The 23,650-nt window shown below is 35.7% G+C and overlaps 1 protein-coding gene across 2 annotated transcripts in view; it reads left to right on the top strand.

Moving 5' to 3' along the window:
* The window catches only part of LOC150098929 (glutamyl aminopeptidase-like), a 354,155-nt gene that overhangs the window by 167,858 nt on the left and 162,647 nt on the right, over window positions 1-23,650 (top strand). For both annotated transcript variants that reach the window (XM_090405705.1, XM_090405704.1), the window contains exon 10: window positions 17,821-17,948. In XM_090405705.1, the coding sequence (XP_090261831.1) occupies window positions 17,821-17,948 (128 nt within the window). The remainder of the gene's footprint in view (window positions 1-17,820; window positions 17,949-23,650) is intronic.

Here is a 23,650-nt window from a genome sequence, read left to right as displayed (position 1 = left end):
GTGACCTGCAGGCACAAGAATGGTATAAAGTGCAGGCCAGAAGAGTAACGAGTGTGGTAAAAAAAAGCAAAAGCGGATTATGAAAGGAAACTAGCTATGCAAGCAAAAGAGAATCCCAAACAGTCCTTTCAATATGCTGCAAGCAAGAAAAAAAATTGTACACAGCAAAATGATTTTAAGGAATGACGATGGTAAGGAGGTCACTGAATCAGTCGATATAGTGGAGTTACTGAGTGAGCACTTTGCAAAAGTATATCATCCAGGTGGTGACATTGAAAAAATGAAGGAACCATTAGTTTATATGGGAATTGTGATGAATGAAGTGGAGGTGAATAGTCTATTACAGCACCTTAATGTGAATACATCTGTGGGATTGGATGGTATACCAGCACGGGTCTTGCGTGAAGCAGCTAAGGAATTATCAATGCCCTTGACCATGTTGTTTAATCTGAATCTCAGGTCTGGTTTAGTCCCAAAGGTGTGGAAAGAGGGGAAAATAGTATAAAGGAGAATCCAAGACTATGGTTGCAAATTACCGACCGTTCAGCTTATCAGCAGTCGTTTTCAAGGTCTTGGAGAAAGTAGTCAAGGGAAAAATACAGGAATGGATTGATGAAAATGAGATACTGTACGGGGGACAGCATGGCTTTGTGAAGGGTAGATCATGCCTCAGTAACTTGCTCAAGTTTTATAACAAGGTGATGGCTGAACTGGATAAGGGTAATGGGTTTACAGTGATACTGCTGGACCTGGTAAAGGCGTTTGACAGGATACCACATGGAATTCTAATCCGTAAACTACAACAAATGGGAATGGATAAAGGGTTTGTGAGATGGATAGGTGGGTGGTTGATGGAGAGATACAAAGAGTACTTTATTCAGGAGTAGAGTCCAAAAGACAGCCTGTGACTAGTGGTGTGCCGCATGGTTCTATTCTTGGACCACTGCTGTTTAATTTGTTCATTAACGATATAGGGAAGGATCTAAGAGGAACAGTTCATTTGTTCGCTGATAATGCAAAGTTGAGTAGGGCGATAGTGAATGCAGAAGATATCAAACTCTTGCAGGACAACTTGGATAGATTTGAGTGCTGCGCTAAGGAGAATGGATGTCAATTTAATGTGACAAAATGTAAGGTTATGCATTTTGGGGGGGAAAAGATTAGCAGCAGTATACCACATTGGTGGAACTGTATTCCAGGAGATTGATGAGGCCAGGGACTTGGGAGAACATTGCAAAAGTAGCTAAATCAGCTCATCAACTCACTTGGTTGTTGAAAAATACCTTGACGAGCAGAGACAAGCAAGTTATTGTACCTCTGTACTGAGCCGTTATAAGACCTCATCTCGACTATACTGTGCCCAGATTTGGTTATCTAGGTTCCTTCTTGATGGGGAAAAGGTGGAGAGGATCCAGAGGCGAGTGACTAAGATGATAGCAGGTCTATTTAGTGAACCATATGAGAACAGGTTGAAGATTTGTGGGTTGCAGAAATTAGTGAATTTCTGCAACCCACAAATTGATAGGCAGAAAAGGGAAGATATGATTGAGACATTCAAATTGCTAAAGGGTTTCTATAGGATTAATTCAGAGGATATTTTTGAGATCAGGACTGGTGGTGGGAGAACTAGGGTACATCTATGGAAGCTGGGCAAGAGTGTGGTTAGCAGGGGTGTTAGAGCTGGATTCTTTACTTTTAGAGCGGTAAATGAGTGGAATAAGCTGCCAGAGTCTGTTGTGGGTGCTATGACAGTGAGTGAGTTCAAGGCAAGGTATGATAGATACTGTGAGAATGTCGTATAGTTGTGTGGACATGATGTTTAGGGCCTCCCTCGATGAGTCTACGGACTCCCTGGAGTCGTCCACAATAATAATAATGGATATTATTTCTGGGAAAAATCCCATGTTACTCCTCTTAACAAACTATTATATTTATGGCTATTTGCCTGCTTCTGTTTAGGAGTGCCCTAGTTTAAATGCCATTGGCTCTTTTCTCACGGATTCTTAGGGCATTGTAGATGTGTATTTATCAATAAATATATGTTGCATAGAGGACAAGAAATTTGCACATACCTTTTTCTGGGTGTTGTGGTGGTTCTTCTTTCACGTTGTCCAAACTACTATGTGTGTGTGTTGAGGGGGGGGTGGGGATTTTGGCAAGTGGGAGAATTGAAATAACAAATGGAAAAAACCCGGGTTTTTTTGAATAACATATATATACATATATATTATAAGGGATGGGCGAAGCGTTTTTTTATATTTATATGAGGTGGGAAAGGGTGAAAGGGGTTGAAAACAGCAACTGATTTTTAGAGGGGAGGGTGGGGTTGAAGGGGTGCGGTCCATTTCAACTATTCTTGGTCGTCGTCTGAACACATGGAGGAAGTGGATTCTATGTCAGGTCGGGTAGGTGCTTCTGCTTTTGAAGCATTTGTGTTATCGCCTGTTGGTCGGGGTTGTGACCTCAATTTTATGTTGTGTAGCTTCCAAACCTCGGAGATTATGTAGGGCCTGTGTACATTGATAGAGTTCGCGTCACACTTGATGGCTATTGTTTCCGATATTCTAAGCATTGTTTCATTGTCTTGTCTGTCAACTATGATGGCCTTGTCGATCTGCGGGGTATGTTTTTGTTCAAGGGCGTTGACAGCTATTTCCATTTTTCCTGTGCTTTTGTATTCGATTTTTCTTTTTGATGTTGCGTTTTTTAGTATTTAAATGTTCTGGAATAGGGATGTTACAATCGCGGAAGTGTTCTTGTAGTCTTTCCCATAAAGACCTGATGGTGGAACCTGTGTAGGTGATATGACAGTCTTTTTGGCAGGGAAATTTATGGACTACATTGTGGTGTTCAAATATTTCTTTTTGTGTCTGAGATTTAGACTACGTTGTGGTGTTCAAATATTTTGTGTCTGAGGTTAACTCGGACGACCTTTTCAAGAAAATAAAAATCTAACCCTATCCCAAGAAGACATCCTCACTTCATTGGATGCAGCCTCTTTATACACCAACGCGGATGTCCCCAGAACTTTAGACATCGTATAAACACACACTACTCACAGAAGACCACACCCTACACTCTCATACTAAACTAATGCCCATTGACATTATTAACTTAATAAAACTAATAATCTCGGCAAACTTCTTCAAGTTCAACAACATGTACGTTCAAATCTTCGGACTCCTCATGGGCCAAAACATCAGCGGACAACTAGTGGAATTATTCCTAGCACACATAGAATCACTCCTACTCCCCCCCCCCCCCCGACATCACATTTTATGGCAGATACGTGGACGATATTCTGTGCATTGGAAATCCTACACCACCTTACAAGTGTCCCTAAACAGTTACAGCAAGACTAAAATTCACCATAGAAACCGAACAGAACAAACCCATCAAATTCTTAAACTTGACACTAACCAGAACACACAACAAAAAGCCACGAAAGTATACCACAAACCCTCACATATCGGAAACTACCTCCATTTCCACTAATACCATCCATATTCCGTTAAAATATCTGTCATCTTATCACAATTCATAAATGTGTACAAATTTTCAACCAATCAGAGTAATCTAAACGCAGAAATAAAAAACTAACACAGATCTTTGAAAATCGCAACTATCCTACACAACTAATAAATTACGCAAACAAGACTGCCAAAAAACGCCAAAACAACCCATGTACCAAAATAAACTTCTCTACACAAAAAATTATCAAACTACCATACACCCAAAACACATACAAAGCCCTACAAATAAATCTTCAAACATACTGACTACAAACTGGTAATCACCACTAACCATTGGCAAATCTCCTAAAACCCACTAAATCTCAGACACAAAAAGAAATATTTGAACACCATAACGTAGTCTATAAATTTCCCTGCCAAAAAGACTGTCATATCACCTACACAGGTTCCACCATCAGATCTTTATGGGCAAGACTACAAGAACACTTCCGCAATAACATCCCTATTCTAGAACATTTAAATACTAAATAACGCAACATCAAAAAGAAAAATCGAATACAAAGCACAGGAAAAACGGTAATAGCTGTCCACACCCTTGAACAAAAACATACACTACAGATCGACAAGGCCATCATGGTAGACAGACAAGACAATGAAACAATGCTTAGAATATCGGAAACAAATAGCCATAAAGTGTGACGCGAACTCTATCAACGTACACAGGCCCTACATAATCTCCAAGGTTTGGAAGCTACACAACATAAAATTGAGGTCACAACCCTGACCTGACATAGCATCCACTTCCTCCATGTGTTCAGACGACGGCCAAGAATAGTCAAAACGGACCACACCCCATCAACCCCCCCCCCTCTAAAAATCAGTTGCTGTTTTCAACCCCTTTCATCCTTTTCCACCTCATATAAATATTAAAAAACACTCCACCCATCCCTTATAATATATATGTATATATTTGTTATTTCAATTCTCCCACTTGCCAAAATCCCCCCCCACACACACTCACGCAAACAGTAGTTTGGACAACGCGAAAGAAGAAGAGCCACAACACCCAGAAAAAGGTATGTGCAAATTTCTTGTCCTCTATGCAACCTATATTTATTGATAAATATACATCTACAATGCCCTAAGAATCCGTGAGAAAAGAGCCAGTGGCATTTAAACTGGAGCACTCCTAAACAGAAGCAGGCAAATAGCCGTAAATGTAATAATAATAATGTTCATCAGAACTCTCCGTCTTCCCTCTGTTATAAATGGGCACTGGTTATAATTGGCCAATAAATGTTATAATACAACATTTATTGGCCCCAAGGCACTGGACCTTGGGGCCTATAAGTGCTTATCGCGTTATTGTTAAATCAACACCTAATCACTAAAGCTTTTTAGTTACATCAGTTTAAAAAATAAAATAAAAATAATAAATAAAAAGTAGCAAATAACATTTTCAGCATAAGGTCTTTCTCACAAGCAAACAAAATAAGTTAGCTATTAGAAGATTACCAAAGCAGGGAGAAATATTTATCAGAACAAACTGTAAACAAAAATGGTAGTTTGACTTGCAGTATGTAGTGTGTTTCTAATGGAAAGATGTTTTCCTGAACTGTATATAACTTTCAATTAGATGATTTTCAATATTGAGTGTATGTGAAACTCAGCAGCATAGTAGACTTTTACCTCTGTAGGCAAATTCGTAACTAAGGCCTTTTATAGTTTGAAAGTTGCAATATTTGGTAACACATTTTGCCATGTGCCTTTGGCAACTACCCCAATGCCAAAATTTTCTTATGCTGCTGGGAATACAGGCTTAACACTTAATATTTACTGCAAAATTTCATATCGAAATTTTGCAGTAAAACTTCATCTTATGATATATTGTACCTGTTATAAAAACAAGTGCATGACACTGTGAAGCAGCTTAGGAATGACAGGGAACATGGATTTGATGTTATTTGGGTTTCTGCATCAAAGGAGAAGCATACATTTAATGATTATTTAATGAAACATACATAAATGAAGAGACAGAGAAGAGTGCATGCCTGGTATAATCGACGGCACATGCTGTTCTCCGTCTCTTCAGGCCCTTTTCTTCAACTCCTTTTCTAAGAATTTTCTTTTGTTACTGAGACTCAATAATTTTACGCATTAATATGATACATAATATCTGATCATTATCGGAATTATCCACACTTTTGGAAAGCCTACTTTCATTAGTTTTTTTTTTAGTGTGAACAGCTCTTAGCTCTTATCAATAATAGAAGATATCTCACATATACTAGTATTTTGGTGTAGATCAACTTCTTATAATATACACAGAAGTATTCATTTTTATACAGGAATAGATAAATTTTTACTGCTTGTGTTGTTTCCGAAGACTAAAATAAGAATACTCCTATACCGTTAAAAAACTTTCCAACCTCAACAGATGCTATACTACAAAAGCAAGAAAAACAGGCTTTGTTTATCACTAAATACAGTAAACAGACATTTGTTTACTATATTTAGAAACAATTAGTGTAATTAGAGAACAACTTGAATGACACACTTAATGTAAAAACACTGCTCCCGCAGATTTTTCTGCATGCATGCGAGCAGAACAGATTTGTTGTTGTTGTCGAGTCCATTGAAGTGCTTCTAGATATGACCATGGATCTGTAGAACTGCTTTGGCAATCTGTTGGACTTTGATGGAGTAGAGTTTTTCTTTTGGGTTATTGTCAATTTTCTGTAGAGCAGCAGCAATTGCAGGGCAAGAATTAATATGGACAGGTGTTAGCTCAACTCCTGGACAGTTTTTGCATGTTTCATAGCTCCTACTACTATCTGGCTGAATTTTCATGCCTTTAAAATGTTCCATCCTTACCCTGGTGATGACTGTGGTTATTTCTCTATTTTCATTAATTTCACTGATTTCATTCTTCTTCTTGATAGTTTGTTTTACCAATCTTATTTTAGCAACAGCATTAGCATCAGTTAGCGATAGCGTGTGTAATTTTTGAGGTAAGTATCTTGCTTCTTTTGGCTAGTCTGTCTGCTCTTTCATTGCCTTCAATATTTACATGGGCTGGTATCCATTGCAGTGTGCAGTTCTTATTTTTCAAATTTAAGGTAGTTAATAGTTCATGAATTTCCTGTCTAAGATTTGTTTTTCCATTTTTTAATGACTCAAGTGCAGATTTTGAGTCACTGTAAATGGTTATTCCTTCTGTAATGCTTATTACTTGATTTGAGAAATAGAATTTGAGCTGTTTGCATGGCTGTTAATTCACAAGTGAAGTTTGAAGCTATTTTGCCAGCTGTGGTTTTGATTTGCATTTCTTCGCTTCCAGGTAGAGTTAGAAAAACTCCCGAACCTCCTTGGTTGAGTGCTTCATCAGATGATCCATCAGTGTACGTAATGACATGGTTTAGATTGTGAATCCTTTTTTGAACAGGGTTCGAGGAGATTTAAGTTTATCATTGTATTTTTTAGTAGAATAGTGGAAAAGAAAGGCTCTTTGCTTATTTCAATGGATAGGTGCTCTAAGTCAATCTATTTTCTAATTTCATGATCATATTGTAACGTAGATGATCTCTTTAGTCTAGATTTTCTTGTCCAGGCATCAAAAGTCCTGAGTGAGATGTGATCCTGTTGGTGACTCCTGATTCTGTTAATGAATTTAACTGTGGAGAGTTTTCTTCTGTGTTCTAGTATATGAAGCCCACTCTCTTGTTGAGCTTTTAAATTATTTGTGGATGAGACTGCACCTATGATAATTTTTGCTGCTCTTGATTGTACTCTGTTGTTTTTCTTTTGAGCTAGTAGAAGCTAGAGCCCAGATTGATGACGGATATTCCATAGTGGGTCGCATGAGTGCTGTATATGTAGTTTTGTGAGTGTCTTCAGTTTTGCACCCCACTTTGTTTCACCAAAGCCTTTTGATGATATTAAGCTTTTTAAGAGCTTTATTGGATATATTTGTAATATGAGTTGTAAATCTCAGTTCATTATCTAGGGTTAGGTCTAAGTATTTTGGAGACTGTTTTTCTATTTTGATATTATATATTTTGATTTGGGGGTTGTAATTGTGTCTATTTTTTCTATCAGTGAAGAAGATGCTCAGTTTTGTTTTTTCTGAGTTTATCTGTAGTTTTCCCATTTTTCTGAGCCTTTTATTGAATTATTTAGGACTTTTTCAGATTGTTGAGGATTACTGCTTGTGTGCCAGATTGCTATATCATATCTGCATAGCATGCTATTTTTGTGTCATTTATTATGTGAGGATGATCAAAATACATGATCATCAGCAAACATCCAGCCTCATCAATGAAACTGACACTCAATGGGAAAAATATTGATCAAGTGTCAAGATATAAATATCTTGGTTGCTGGCTTAATGAACGGTGGGATCCAGAAATAGATATAAAGACAAGGATTGAAGTTGCACTGCAGTCCTTCATGAAAATGAGAACACTATTCTGCAATAAAGACCTAAACATGGAAGTCAGATGCCGAATGCTGAAATGCTACGTGTGGTCTATTCTGCTCTATGGAGTTGAAACATGGACATTGAAGGCAACAACCATCAAGAAAATCGAAGCCTTTGAGATGTGGCTATACAGAAGAATGCTAAAGATATCATGGACAGAAAAAATTACCAATGAAGATGTCTTAAAATCCATTGGCAAAGCTAAACATCTTGTACAAATAATCAAGAAACGAAAAACATCATATCTTGGCCACATCATGAGAAACAGCAAATACCAACTTCTACAAACTATTTTGGTAGGAAGAACTGATGGCAAAGGAACTAGAGGAAGAAAAAGAATATCATGGTTTGACAACATCAAGACTTGGACAGGAAAGAGCAGTGCACAACTGCTCAGATTAGCACAAGAGCGCAGTTTGTTCGCCAAGATGGTCACTGACCTTCGATAGAAGATAGCACAATAATAAGAAGAAGATTATGTGAGGATGGATATTGTTCATATAGATGAGAAATAGGAGTGGAACTCTAGTCCAAGTTCGATGCATGTTGGGATAAATTCCATTAACTTTTACTTTCATTTTTCTTCCTTTCGTGAAATCTGAAAACCAAATTAATGCATTCCCCCTTGTATCGTATGCAATTTTTATTAATTTTTGTCTCCAGACACGAATCATAGGCAGCTGTGAGATCCGAGAATATTGCTTTCTTCTTTGGTGGTTTTTTTGAAAGCCATCTATGACTGATTGGCAAAGATAAAATAATTGATCTTCTGTGCTGTGTTAAGACCTGTTGCAGTTTGGTAGAAGTTGATCTGGTTATTTTCTAAGAGCCAATTCATAAGTCTTTATGTGTATAAAAATGTGTATTTATTATTCTTTTGTTTAGTTTACAGAGAGTGCTAGTCAAAGCTATTGGTCTGTAGCTTTTGCAGTCGCTAGGATTTTTGTTAGGTTTTAGTAAGGGTATAATGACTGATGTTTTCCAGATTTTTTGTAGTTTACCTGCATTCCAGGAAGTGTTAAATATCTTCGGAAAGCAGTTTTTGGCTATTTTTCCAATGTTTTTAATCATATGTCCAAAGATAAGATCAGTTCCAGGTGATTTGTCAGGGTCAATTTGACTTATTGCTGTTTCTAATTCTGACATTGTAAGGTCCTGAGTAAAGATGTCTTCAGAAAGATAGGTTCTGATTGTATTAGCAGATGTTTTGCAATTTTCCTGCACTTTTTGTCTTTTTTGTATTGCAGCTTGTTTGGAGTAATGTTTGGCAAGTAAATTTGCCATCTGTTTGTGTGTTGCTGCTGTATTGGTTACTGAGGAGCCTGTGTTTGAAGAGTGATCAGTATCCAGAAGTATTGCCTCATTTAATTATCTGATGATGTTCCAGTGTTGTGAGTCTTTTCTTGGATCTAGTCTATTGCAGAATTCTTCCCACTTCTTTTGCTTGCAGTTAGAAATTTCATCTTCTATGTGTTAATTCTGTTAACTTCTTTCTGTTGTCTTCTGTATTATTTTGTTTTAACTGTTCATTCATAATATCTCCTTCAGTGATCATAGCATTGATATTATGATTTTTCCACAGTGGAACCCAATTGTCTTATCTGAGTCCTCTGGAAATGAATTTTTTGCAGCTCTCTGTATGTTGTTAGTTAGTTCTAGTAGTTGCTGATCAAGTTCTTTACTAGTGGGTGTGCTAGTGCAATATGTTTCTAACAGATGTATGTATTTAGACCAATTTGCTTTTCTGAAGTTCCAAGATCTCTTTGTCTGTGGTTTTTGGTCTAACTGCAAATGAATGATAAATTTAGTTTAATCCTTTATCCCAGTGAGAGCAAACAAAGTTTGCACCTGAAAATATCTTCAGGACTGAATATAGTGTTGTACTATCCTACTGGGTAAGTAGTACAACACCAGGCAACTTGTAGCAAAGGTGGAGCAAGATACCAACACTCCTATCCCAGTATCTCCCATAATGCAAAACACATCTCCTTGTGGATATGTATACTGTTATGCATTAAGGGATTGGCCACTACCCAGACTAGTTTCGACCTTTATTTGAGGTCTCTTCAGTGGGAGCCAGGCCCTGAGTTGGAGATACCATGATAATAGATCTATGATCACTGATGGCATTCTTTAGTATTTGCACTGGTTAAGACTCACAGTTTCATAATCCACAGCTGTGGTGTCTAATACTGATTCTGTGCTGTTGTTTATGACAGATATGTATTTTGCACATTGTTTATGACAGATATGTATTTTGCACGTTGCTTATGACCTCAAGGTTTATATCATCAATTATGTCTTCTATTTGTGCTCCTTTCCGATCAAGTTGTGGGGAGCCCCAAGTTGGGCTTTTGGCATTTAGATCTACTAAAAGGATCTTTGTATCTCACGTTGTTTGACTTAGTTGTTGAAGTAGTTCTGTATTTATATCTGTGTTATCTGGGTGATATGCATCGACTATTCTAATAATGCGTTTTGGTAAAAATATCTTAACCGCTTGAGCCTCTGTGTTATACTGCTGTTTGTAGTTGATACGATTTCTTTATATTTACTGTATTTGGTCTATAGGAATATAGCTAGACCTCTGCCAGAACGATCCATCTGTCTTTCCTTAATGTTGAATAGCCTTTGTTTGAAGCTTCAGATTCTGATTTAGTTTCGTTTCTTGTAAGCGTGCAATGTGGATGTTATTTTTGTATAAAATGTTCTTAAGTTCTTCCATCTTTTTTTGAGTGCCGTTGATGTTTAGCTGAAGTATGTTGAGAGTTCTCATAGCATATTTCTCATCGAGATCCCGGACTGCAGTTCTCAACGCATCAGCTACCCTGTCGGTAGTAAGTTTGTGATCAGAACAGATGCTCTTCATGGAATTGGGTATGCCAGAGCCCAGTTAGCCAGCAATTTTCAGGGTTCTCTGCAGGGTTTGATGTAATAATCCAAGTGGAAAAAAAAAGTGGTAGCAGGATTCGACTAAAGTAAACTTTGATAAGATACTAGAAAGTTTACTGGGTTTGATGTAACCCTTAAAAAAAAATAAATAAAATAAATGTAAAAAAAAAATAAATAAAATAAATGTAAAAAAAAAAAAAATAAATTTCATGCTACCATATTGGCGCCTCACCCTACAAAGCAAACCCCTATTTCTTGCCACTTCCACCTTGCACGTGAGCAAATGCCTTGGACGTGGGGTTGGACTTCTGCAAGGCAACAGATTTATTGTAGCAGCTAATTAAGCACATATATCATAAGTCACTTTCAAATTTTCAATTCCAGAAAATATGTGTGACAGCTGTTTATAATAGTCATTGGATACAGAAAGCACTTAATATATGAAAAGCAAAATGAATATATAAAAATTAAGTGTATATTAAATCCAGCATTATTTCAAAGCTGAATGTAGAAACTATAAAAGTTTCGTATGAAATTTGACCAGAGAGCTTATGGGAATACACTTGTCGATATTTACGAGTTGCCCTAGCCGGATCTTATAGGAGAGATGATCGCTATGCCCAAGTGTCCATATATCCCCCCCCCCCTCCTATTAGTCCATTTTGAAAAGGTTTCAAAATGGACCAATAGGAGGGGAATACATGGATGCTTGTGCATAGCGATCATCTCTCCTGTAAGGTCTGGCTAGGGCAACTCGTAATTATCGACGAGTGTATTTCCGTAAGCTCTCTGGTCAAATTTCATAAGAAACTTTTATAGTTTCTATATTCAGCTATAATGCTGGATTTAATATCCACTTAATTTTTATAAATTTGTATTGCCGAAATGAAGCCTTTTGGCTTTTTATTTAAATAAATATTAAATAAAATTAAATATTAAATAAATATTAAATAAAAATTAAATAAATATATATACAGTATATATATATATATATATATATATATATATATATATATATATATATATATATATATATATATATATATATATAAAACTTGAAATCAATTTGAATTCCATTTCAGATATACTCAATATCATCCAGACACTTAAATACTAATTGCATTTAAGTGCCTGGATGGAACTAAAGCTTTCTGAAAATGCGACCTCTCAATGCAGAAGCTGCATACATATGCTAAAAGCTAGTACCTGCCAGAGAATAAGGGAATGACAGACACCCAGGTGCAAACATGATGTGTTAATATAATTTTAAATAGGGAACTCATAAAGGTCAAATGAACAATAGCTATATACTTCACACGTGGCGTTTTTGTGAGAAACGCAAAGGGTTTACGCTTCGTGGTGAGATTAGATTATCATTCAGATAGCTTGAATTTTGATACGATTTTTAAATACACCCATATAATATGCACAGAAATCGGAAAAAGTAATCACTTGGAAAATTATAATTTTTCCGGAATGAATCAAAGAAAGGCTGAAATAACTCGTTTTACTTATTTATACACAAGATTCAATCTGCTGTTTTTCCTTAGGAATTGTGTTGGCTCATCATCTTATGGTGATGTGCTAACACAATTTGTGTTTTTGTTCCTCTATAACACGTATGTATTCTCTTTATAGCCGAAAAAGAATGCTCGACTCTAGCAATACAGCTCGGAATTGACATGATAAGTTCTGCTTACTTATAAATTTCCTTGAATGCAACCTGAAGTTGATTTTCTTACAAGAATTTTAATAGGTTTCCTATTATACTTCTTTGCCTGAGGGTACGCTGCAGGTCAACGAAGTCAGTTAACTGCAGTGTGATTAAACCTGAAGATTTTTTTTTAATATTCTGTTGTATAGGTGATAAAATTTGTCAAGTATTTTTGTATGCTCCTCTAAGCTACAATTCCACACTGAATTCTTCAGTATACCGGTGTATAATATAGTATGTAAAAATGTATGAAATACTATGCATTTAATATTACACCTTCTATACAATGTGTACCTTAATTTTGTTGTAACAGCTTGGATATGTGTTTTCCATTTTAGATTATGATCTATGTGTATGCCCAGATAGTGGTAGCTGTAGACCTATTGAGGAGCTTCGCAAATACAGTCACTTCTGGGGTCGCAGGATGTGGTATAATATTTAATTGACAGGACTGCTTCTCTACCCTTCAGTTCAAATAGGATAAATTTAGTTTTCTGAATGGTTTTTGATTTTGTTTTCACTGAACATGTATGCAGGCTTAATAAATCAGATTCCTCGTTACGTTTTAAGGTTGGTCGCTTGATGAGAAAACTATTTCCATCTTATCAGTATAGCTGATTAGGTTTCCTCTCAATTCCATTCAACAGACGTCGTTTATATAGATAATAAAAAAAGTCTCAAGGCTCCTTACTTTTATCTAGGACTGAGCCTTGTGGAACACCAGTTTTGATGATTGATATTTGTTCAAGCTGCCGTTTTCTTTGAACTGCTTGCCATCAGTTTTCTAAATAAGATTGAAACCATTATGGTATTGTAATGGGAATAAGCCTTTTATCCCCTGCTTGGGAAGTCTGTAAAATTAAAGGGCAGAGCATGTTCTTTATTTCTTTCAAGGATGGTTGCAGCTCAGAAATGAATTAGAAACATATATTATTAGTCTCTCAGCTGAAAGTGTTAAAAGCACACATTTCAAAACATGGAATGAGTAAAACATTTCCAATATTAAGCTTTTAAAATTTAACTGTTTGATGAAATGGACAATGTTTTCTTGTAAAAGTCTGAATTTGATATAAGTGGATTGTAATTAATATTGGCATAACAAGTGTGTAAATTTCAACCCAAATGTTATTGTTGAAAGGAAGGTATGAAATAAGAAAAAAGTCGGTTCAGTTGAAGCATATTTACACGGCAGATATTTACATATGGAAAGACATTTAACTTCTGATCAAATTATATAAAGCCTTGTTGTCAACTCATAAACTCTAAAACAGAAAAGTCAACTTTAAAAACGTCTCATCTAGAATATAGAAAACTACAGTACTACTACTAATAATAAGTGTATTATTATTAGTAGTACGTGCATTATTATTAGTAGTAATAATAATGATTAATACACTTCCCTCCTCAACCTAATGATTGGTAGGATAGCAATGCTACTTTACTAGGGAATAATTATAGAACAATATGGATTCATATTGTCTTCCTTGTCTGATAACTGTTTCATTTCTGTATATATGTGTGTTTATGGGATTGATTTGCTTGTTTCCAGGAGGAAAAGCCCAGCTATCTCTGTATTAGGCCTGCTAACTTACCTTCAGCTGAAGAGGACTGATAAAAATTGTGTGCATCAAACATGGGATTCTAACCCAGGTCTTTCTAACTAAAGGGCTTTGTTTATACCGACTGAACAATGGGGGTTCCATTATTATTATTACTAGTAGTAATATAGTAATATACGACATCAGTACCACAATTGAATGAATATGCACGTAAACAAAAGAAAGATATTTAATTAACCAAATATTTCGGTTTGGAAATAGCAGACCATCCTCAGTGGTATTACAAGAACAGTTTTAAAAAAAAAAAATACAAGCATATATATCATTCAGTCTTATGTCACAAGTATCCTTAAAACAGCAGTACCACAATTATTATGGGATGAATTTTACTCAGATTTGGTATTTGAAACTTTTACAAAAAAATTGTTGAATCATTCCAGCTTTCAGTTTGGCTATATTTGGGACTATAAAGAAACAATGTGTCGAAATTATTTATTACAATAACTCTCTGACTTAGTGGAATTTGCAGAAGTTGTTAGTCAAGAAGCTGTCTGCACTGTTCAGTTTTAGTTTGAAATGGACCACTTTTATTATAGCATTTTTGTAAAGAAGTTTTGAAACGATATTAGTAATTCTGCTCTGGATAGATGAAATTTAATGAAATTGTACAGTTAAGATATATATATATATATATATATATATATATCCAGCAAAGCAGAAGGCTTGGGAATCCTTTGGAGAAAGATTAGATTCATCCTGTGCAAATGCAAAGAAAGTATTCTGGCAGACCATCCGCCGCCTTCGAGGGAGGAAATCGTGCACAGCAAGGGTAATTAAGGCCTCTGATGGCCTTAATTACCCTTGAAAACAACCGAGAAGGATATCCTCCACAGATGGAGGGAATACTTTGAGAGCCTTCTTAACCCGGGTGGCCCAGCAGTTGTGGACATCCAAGAGGTGCAGATCGGGGCAATGACTAGTCTCACAGCAGAAGAGGTCCATTTAGCAATAAAATCGCTAAAATCGGGCAAGGCTGCTGGCGATGATGAAATTCGGCCCGAATTGCTAAAAGCCTTAAATCGAGACGGTGTTCTCTGGCTGATTCGAGTGTGTCAGGCTGCTTGGATATCTGGGCGAGCACCAAAGCAGTGGCAGACAGGCATAATAATACCAGTCTTTAAGAAGGGAGACCAGAAGGATTGCAGTAACTATCGTGGCATCTCTCTGCTCAGCCTGCCTGGGAAAGTGTATGCTAAGTGCTTGGAAAGACGGTGCAGGAGCATAGTTGAGTCAAAGTTCCAGGAAGAACAATGTGGCTTTCGTCCTGGTAGAAGCGCAACTGACCAAATCTTCACTTTAAGGCAAGTCTTTGAGAAATCTTGGGAATATGCCAAGAATGTCTACACATGTTTTGTGGACTTGGAGAAGGCATATGACCAGGTTCCTCGGGATAAGCTTTGGCAAGTAGTACAGGGGTATGGAGTGGATGGTCAACTATTAGCTGCCATCAAGTCCCTGTATGAATGCCCAGAGTTTTGTGTCAGGGTAAACAGCACAAAGTCTGAACCTTTCACAGTCTCTGTTGGCCTCCGCCAATGGTGTGTTCTGTCACCCCTCCTTTTCATAATATTTATGGACTGATTGATAGGCACAGCCGAGGCAGTGAGTGTGTCAGAATTGGAAAATGTAGCATTGGATGTCTGCTTTTTGCAGATGACCTAGTTCTGCTTAGCTCTTCCACAGATGACCTCCAGTGCACCCTGGATAGGTTTGTAGCTGTTTGTGCAGACGCCGGAATGAAGATCAGTGTGGCCAAAACCAAAACATTCGTGGTCTCAAGACAACCATCCCAGTGCACTCTAAATGTAAGTGGAGTCCCAATGAGACAGGTGGAGAAGTTTAAATACCTTGGGTCCATATTCACGAATGATGGAAAATGGGACAGAGCTAGATACTCGAATTGGCTTAGCAAGCTCAATATTGCGGGAGCTTGGCCGTTCAGTAGTATTGAAGCGGGAGTTAAGCCAGAAGGCAAAGCTGGCTCTCTTCAATACAGTCTATGTCCCCATACCCAACTCTCATGACCTCCAAGCGGCTGAAATGAGGTTCCTTCGAGGGGTTGCAGGGCTGGCAAGACGACAGAGTCAGAAGCTCTGCAATTCTGGAAACCCTCAATACTCAACCGCTGCTTCTCCGTGTTGAGAGATCACAGTTATGCTGGTACGGGCACCTGGTCAGAATGCCACAAGAGAGGCTCCCTCAGCAGGCCCTCTTTGCCAAGCCAGTGGGTGGGAGGCCACGTGGAAGGCCAAGGACTCGCTGGATAGATTATATCCAAAACCTTGGGTGGACACGTTTGGGAATCCCACCAGAACACCTGAACTTGGTGGCAGAGGATCGTGACCATTGGAAGTTCCTCTTGCAGCTTTTGCCCCCACAACCCAATTAGGAAGAGTGGGCCTTGAAGATGTATGTATGTTTGTATGTATGTATGTATCAAAGTTTTAATTGCAGTCTAATTAGTGTTGTTGTGTCAAAATTTGGTAGAATGAAATTTGTTCTCTACAGATAAATCACTATCTGCACAATCAAGCAGTATGTACAGTTTCATAAAAGGTTCTAAAATGCAACAAAATAATTATTATGTTTCAATGACCACTTACGGTGCGGTCTGTATCTTGAGTAACGTTAAGTTTTGTTACTGAACACTTTTAAACAATAGTTTGCAAGAAAAATTACTTTTCGATGAATTATGAAAGAATTCATAGAAAAAATTTTGGTTAATTGTTTTTTCGATGAATTGCGTTTTCAACGATTTGCAGAATAAAGAATTCTGTGAATTGTTTATTCTGCAAATTGCTTTTTCAGTGAATTGTTTATGCAGCGAATTGCTTTTTTGATGAATTGTTTATTCAGCAAATTGTTTTTTCGATAAATTTTCATGGAACTGCATTCCTGTGATCATTTTTGAAAATAATAATTATTTGGATCATTAACTGTCCAGTGATTTAAATCAATTTAATTTAGAATAGTTTTGAAGATGAGCAGTAATTATCACCTGATCATTCATTTGTTCATATATAGCAGGGGTGGCTGCAACGTGGCTCTTCACGATCTACCAAGAAAAAATTAAACAAAAAGAGAAGAGGAGATAATAAAAAAGAGGAACAAAATTAAAAAAAAAAAAGAGAGAGAGAGAAAAACAGGGTTAATAAAAATTACTGTAATAAAAAAGTTTAATTCGAAACACATTAAATGAAGTTTACTTTGAACACTTAGAATAATTTTAAAGTCGAAACAATAATTTTAGTACTTTACTAGTAGAGACCTTCCTTGTATCAATTTTCTTAGTAAGCTCCTTTAAATTAGGTGTGTAATTAGTCAAAGCAGTTCTTACAAACTCATTACAACCTTGACATGCGCACACTCACTTACTCCCATACCATTGCATCGGTCAAAAGTTGTGGCGCTTCTAAGTCTTACCGGATTTATTTTGCCTCCAAAAGGATATGTAGTTGGCCACCCCTGATATATAGTATTTGCTAATTGACTATTTTATTCTGTTTTTATTCAGAATTTCATAAAACTATTATTTAATCATCCTGTTTTTATTTCATTAAACCTAAAGAACTAGTATCTAAGCCTAAATAGATGTTTCATAAAATTAATAAATAGATTAATTTATTTCTTTTGTCTTTTAAGGAGAATTTACTCTTCCTGAGGTTTGTAAATGGTTTAAAGTCAATACTAATATGACTGGATTTTATCGCGTAATGTATGATTCAGATAGTTGGAAAATACTGATTAATGCCTTCCAAAGTAATCACAAGGTAAGCCTTTAGTTATATTACATTTAATATTGCTTGTAGAAAGAAAGTTGTTTTTTAGGTTTATTTCACAGTAGTGCTTAAGCACAGCATTGCTTTAGTTATCTATCCATCTACCCATCCATATATGTAAAAAACAGAGATGGTTTCCTTGTAATATTCTCTCTGTCTTTTTTTTTTCTTTTTCTCCTCCACATTGTGAAAGGCTTACAAAAATCCTGCAATTATTATTGAAGTGTGGGTAACATACATTGATGGCATCTTCTGATGTATTGTGAGAAAAAGTACACATCAGACCTACTTACTACAAAATAATTTATTCCTGCTCCTCTTCCTCACCTACTCTTCCTGTTAAATATTTTTTGTAGTATTTCTAATTTCTAGGTATTATTTCTGGGAAATAATATTATGGCTGTTTAGCATATTTTTGTTTGGGAGTTCCCCTTTTATAATGTCATTGGCTTTTTACTCAAATTTTAGGGCATTACTCATGTTTTATATAGACAGAGATATGAAGGAATAATTCAGATTCCTTCACATTTCTTCATATTATAGGAAGGAATAATTCGGATTGTAGGATGTTGCTAGCAGTCTTCTTATTCAGCAGCATCCCGGCATGTGGTGATATACATTCATATGCCATTAAAGGAAGGAGGTATGATTGAAAAGAAGGGGGGGGGATTAGAAAATGTCGGGGTAGAGAGATGTGGGAGAATTATTGGTGAGGCAAGGGGTATGTGAACTTTTTGAAAAATCCGTGTTTTTTTAATATTATTAAAGGTGGACAGAGAATACTTTGGGGGGGGGGTGAAAATAGAAATTTTTGGGGAAGGGGAAGGATGTGATTGGATAAGATCAGGGGTGGGAGTAACGGGGTGTGAGCCGTTTTGACAGTGCATCATCTTCAGAGCTCATGGGGGAAGTGGAGGCTATGTCATGCTGGCTTGGTGTTTCTGTCTTTGGTGTATCTGTGTTGTTTCCTATTGGTCGAAGTCGTGACCTAATTTTTATGTTATGTAGCTTCCAACTCTGAGATTATGTAGGGCTGGTGGATGTTTATTGAGTTTTGTCACAAACTTCCCAACACAAAAAAATCATCAAACTGCTACATTCAGAACGAATACAAAGCCTACAAATACATTTTCAAACACACCGACTATAAGCTGGTGTTCACCACAAACCAAAAATTGGCAACACTTCTAAAACCCACAAAATATCACACACACGCACACACAAAGAAATACTAGAACACCATAATGTAGTTTACACATTTCCTTAGCAAAAAAATTGTGATGTTACCTACACAGTTTCTACTATCAGATCTTTATGGTTAAGACTACAAGAACACTTCCGTGACTGCAACATTCTTATTCCAGAACATTTAAACAATAAAAAATGCAACAACCAAAAGAAAAACAGAATACAAAATACTGGCAAAACAAAAATAGCAGTCCATGCCCTTGAACACAAACATAACCTGTAAATCGACAAGGCCATAATAATAGATTACAAGAAAATGAAACAATGCTTAGAATATCAGAAATGATAGCCATAAAATGTGACAAAAACTCGATAAACGTCCACCGGCCCTACATAATCTCTGAAAGTTGGAAACTCCATAACATAAAAATTAGGTTGCGACTGCAATGAATAGAAAACAACACAGATACATCAAAGAGAGAAACACCAAGCCAGCATGACATAGCTTCCACTTCCTCCAAGAGCTCCGAAGATGACACACTGTCAAAACGGCTCACATCCTGTTACTCCCACCCCGATCTTATTCCATCATATCCTTCCCCTTCCCCAAAAATTTCTATTTTCACCCCCTCCCAAAATATTCTCTTCCCACCTTTAATAATATTAAAAAAACTTGGGTTTTTCAAAAAGTTCACATACCCCTTGCCTCACAAATAATTCTCCCACATATCTCTACCCTGACATTTTCCACCCCTCCCCTTCTTTTCAATCATACTTCCTTCCTTTAACAGCAGATGAATGTATATCGCCACATGCTGGGGTGGATGCTGCTGAATAAGAATACAGCCAGCAACATCCTACAAAAGGTATGTCCAAATTATTCCTCCTATATATTCATCATATATTTGCAGTGGCAGCTCTTGACTTGAAATCGTGGGGATGCTGCAACTTTTGAAATATACATACACATTGTAAGTACAGTATATACGAGTTTGGTTCAAATATCAAAATTATGGTAAAAATTTTAAAAAAAATTAAACATGAAACAATATTGTTTATTATCGATAAAATTATACAGCTTAGTATGATTCAAAATTACTTAAAAATAAAATCCATTCCTTTAATTGTAAATAAAGGAATGGATTTTATTTTTAATTTCTGGACGATTTAATTTAATCCTTTAATTGTAATGTCCAAATATTTAAAGAGACGGAGTAAACACAATAAGCACTACGAACACTCTTCTACTAGCGCAAACTGCATATAAACAACAGTGTAACTGCGCAACAGACAGTGCTGCATTACGTTAATAGCTTGCATTTCACTATGACGTACATATGCTTGCATGCGTAGCAATATGACACTGTGGTAAACATAGTGCTGCTAGCATCCTTCACTCTCCTAAGTGCTACAAGATGGATTTTTATTATTTTTTATACAAAATAAGAGAATTGTATAGGATTGTTGATGATAAATTAAACATTACAAGCAAATATAAATAAATTAATAAATATATTTATATATAGAGAAAAATTGGGGGTGCTGCAGTTCTGCAGTGCCTATGCATGAGCTGCCCCTGCAGTCAAGAGAGCTAACAATGCCTTTATATCTATATAAAACATGTCCTAAAATTTGAGTAAAAAGCCATTATAAAAGGGACACTCCTAAACAAAAAAATAGGTTAAATAGCCATAAAAATAATTTCTAATTTCTTTTTCTCCCACCAGATATTGAAGTCTCTGCTTTATCTCTTCTGTAAGGTCACCGCGTTATGCCTATATTTATATGCATATGACTTTTTAGTATTTTTTTGATTATGTAATCAATAGTCTCTTAATCTGTTTGCAGTGAATATTCCAATATTCCAATTATCATCCTGATGATCTCTTCTCCCCCCTCCCCCCAACCTTTTCTACTGTCTACACTTCTTACTAAAATGCAAGTGATCATATTTGTGTATAGTAGCTATATTATTGTCACATCAAAGCCTTTTATAAAGGAACAGTAATCTCATTGTTCATGGCAAATTTGTTACAGTAATTATTTAGTTTAGTGTACAAATCCTGTATTTATATAGTATATTTATTTAGAAGTATAACAAGAATTACAAAAAGTAAACATCTGATATAACATCTCATTATGATATCAGGTTTAATGTTGCTTTCCTTCATAATGTGATCCATATAGATGATGAATAACAATGGAGACAGTGTACACCCTTGTTTCATCTCCGATATTACATCAAAGCCATTACATTACCTTCTTCAATTCTAACTGTTCACTTACAACTAGAATATAGATTTTGTATTGCTCCATATAAAGTTCCTGTTTACACTATATAATTTTAGCATATTGAACAGCTTTTTCATCTTGGCACATTGTTATATGCCTTTTTTTTTCAGATCTACAAAACTTAAATATAGATCCTCGTTATATATAACAATCTGATCCTGATTACCTTTATTTGCTCTTATCCATCTCGTTCTTCATGTTCTATTTCCACAATTTTTGTTAACCTATTCTTAAGCATACTTTCATAAATCTTACCAGGAAAATGTAGCAAGGAAATTTCTCTGCAATTTTTACATCGTTTTTAATTCTTGTTTCATTTGGCTTTATTTCAAAGTAATTACTCCAAATACATAGAATATCTTCAGTTTTCATGTCACTTTGTCATCTCTGATTTCATTTTACAATTCTCTTTCTTGCATTTTCAAGCTTTTTCAATAGCCTCCAGAACATTTTGTCACTTTTGTGAAATATATATATATATATATATATATATATATCTTCTGTATTCCTATTAAAGTCTTCTCATAACTTTTTTTTTTTTCACATTGCTTTGCTTTCTTATTTTTCTTTGTATTTTCTCAGAGCACATGTTGATTTACTTGCTGCAAACTTTTAATATGCTTTCTTCTTTTCCCTAACTGCCTCTTTAACTTCCTGAGTCCACCATGTAATGCTGATTTTTTTTCTCCTTGCATATTACTTCACCACTTTCTTTCCTGGTTGAATATCAGCCAGTGTTTTATTCAGAGTCTGCTGTGTCTCTGAAGTTTGAGTCTAGCTTTCAAAGTCTTTTTGTATTTGAGTCTATAGTTCTCCTCTGAAAGTTGTTCTACTCTGATTTTTTTGAAATTTCTTGAACACTTTTCTTTTGAATATGATGTTCAGCTTTATCCTGCTCAAAAGTAAATGGCACTTCCTGTTTTAAATTATCTGTATTTTCCAGTGTTCTGAATCAACATGAAGATTCACTATTAGCAATAACAGCGAGAGTTATTGTTTCTTGCATTTAGCAGATAAGCTTAGGTGTTGATGGTTATTCATGACTTATTTTTAATGGTATTAATATTAACAGCACCAAATGAACTATTTTATAAAAAGATGTTTTATTATCATGCTTATATTTCTCTGAATTTCAAATCAGCATCATTAGAACACAACACAGCATGTATATGCAACAGTGTATCTGAAATTTAATAACAGCTTTATTATATTGAAATGGAGAATATTATGGATATAATCATATTTTATAGCCATATGTAGAAAGAAATTTTCAAAACTTTACCAGAGTTTGAGAACATAACCTTCGGCATTGCAGTTACCTTGGCTTGCACTATTTATAGGACATGAACTCTGCACAGGAGCGTGTATATTTGCCTTTTATTAGTGCATTGATTAGGTATCACTGGCCTGATAGATGTTAAGAATGATTTGTTCTCATCATAGACCATACAGAAACTTTAAAACAGTGAAATAAAGTGAATTCTTGGCAGCTACGTTTTCAAATATTAAAGCACAGAGGCAAAGAGAGTTTAATTTGGAATAGATAAGATACTACAGTGGAGAATATTATCGATCCATTTGTTATTTTATAGCTAAGTATAGAAACACTTAAAACATTTTGAAAATTTACCAGAGAGGATATGAGCAAGTTGTGTGTTCATAATCTGGTAAAATTTTCTACACTTGGCTATGAAATATAGATGGATTCATAACATCCTCCTTTCAGTATCTAACTAATGCTAAATTGAAGCCTCTGTGTGTGTGTGTGATTATGATTTAAAAAAAAAAAAAAAAAAAAAAATATATATATATATATATATATATATATATATACTCTCTATATGTATATAAAAAGATAAAGCCGAAATTTGAAACGTTTTTATGTCACGTTTTTTGTCTTACCGGCTTACCAGCCTGGAACTTGGGGGGTCGGGTGCCATAGGCGCAAAGGGGACAGAGCCCTCTAGTATATATATTATATATGTCGCAGGGAAATGATGAAAATAGGGATTTGATCAAATCCCTAAGGGATATGATCAATTCACGGAAGATGTTAAAATAACAACTCTGTGGGGGTGAAGAAAGTAAGTGATTTGATCAAATCCCTTAACTGTTTTAGTGAAAAGATGAAATAATATTGTTTAGATATTAAAAGTATTTATTTAGTAAACCATGCATTATTAAATGTAGAATAGTTAATACAACAATAGTCA

This window comes from Typopeltis vanoorti, chromosome 15 (assembly GCF_054136105.1).
Source record: "Typopeltis vanoorti isolate ZY-2024b chromosome 15, IOZ_Tvanoo_1.0, whole genome shotgun sequence".
Lineage (NCBI taxonomy): Eukaryota > Metazoa > Arthropoda > Arachnida > Uropygi > Thelyphonidae > Typopeltis > Typopeltis vanoorti.
Note: the sequence above shows the minus strand (reverse complement) of the source record. Positions and strands in the feature narration are given on the sequence as shown.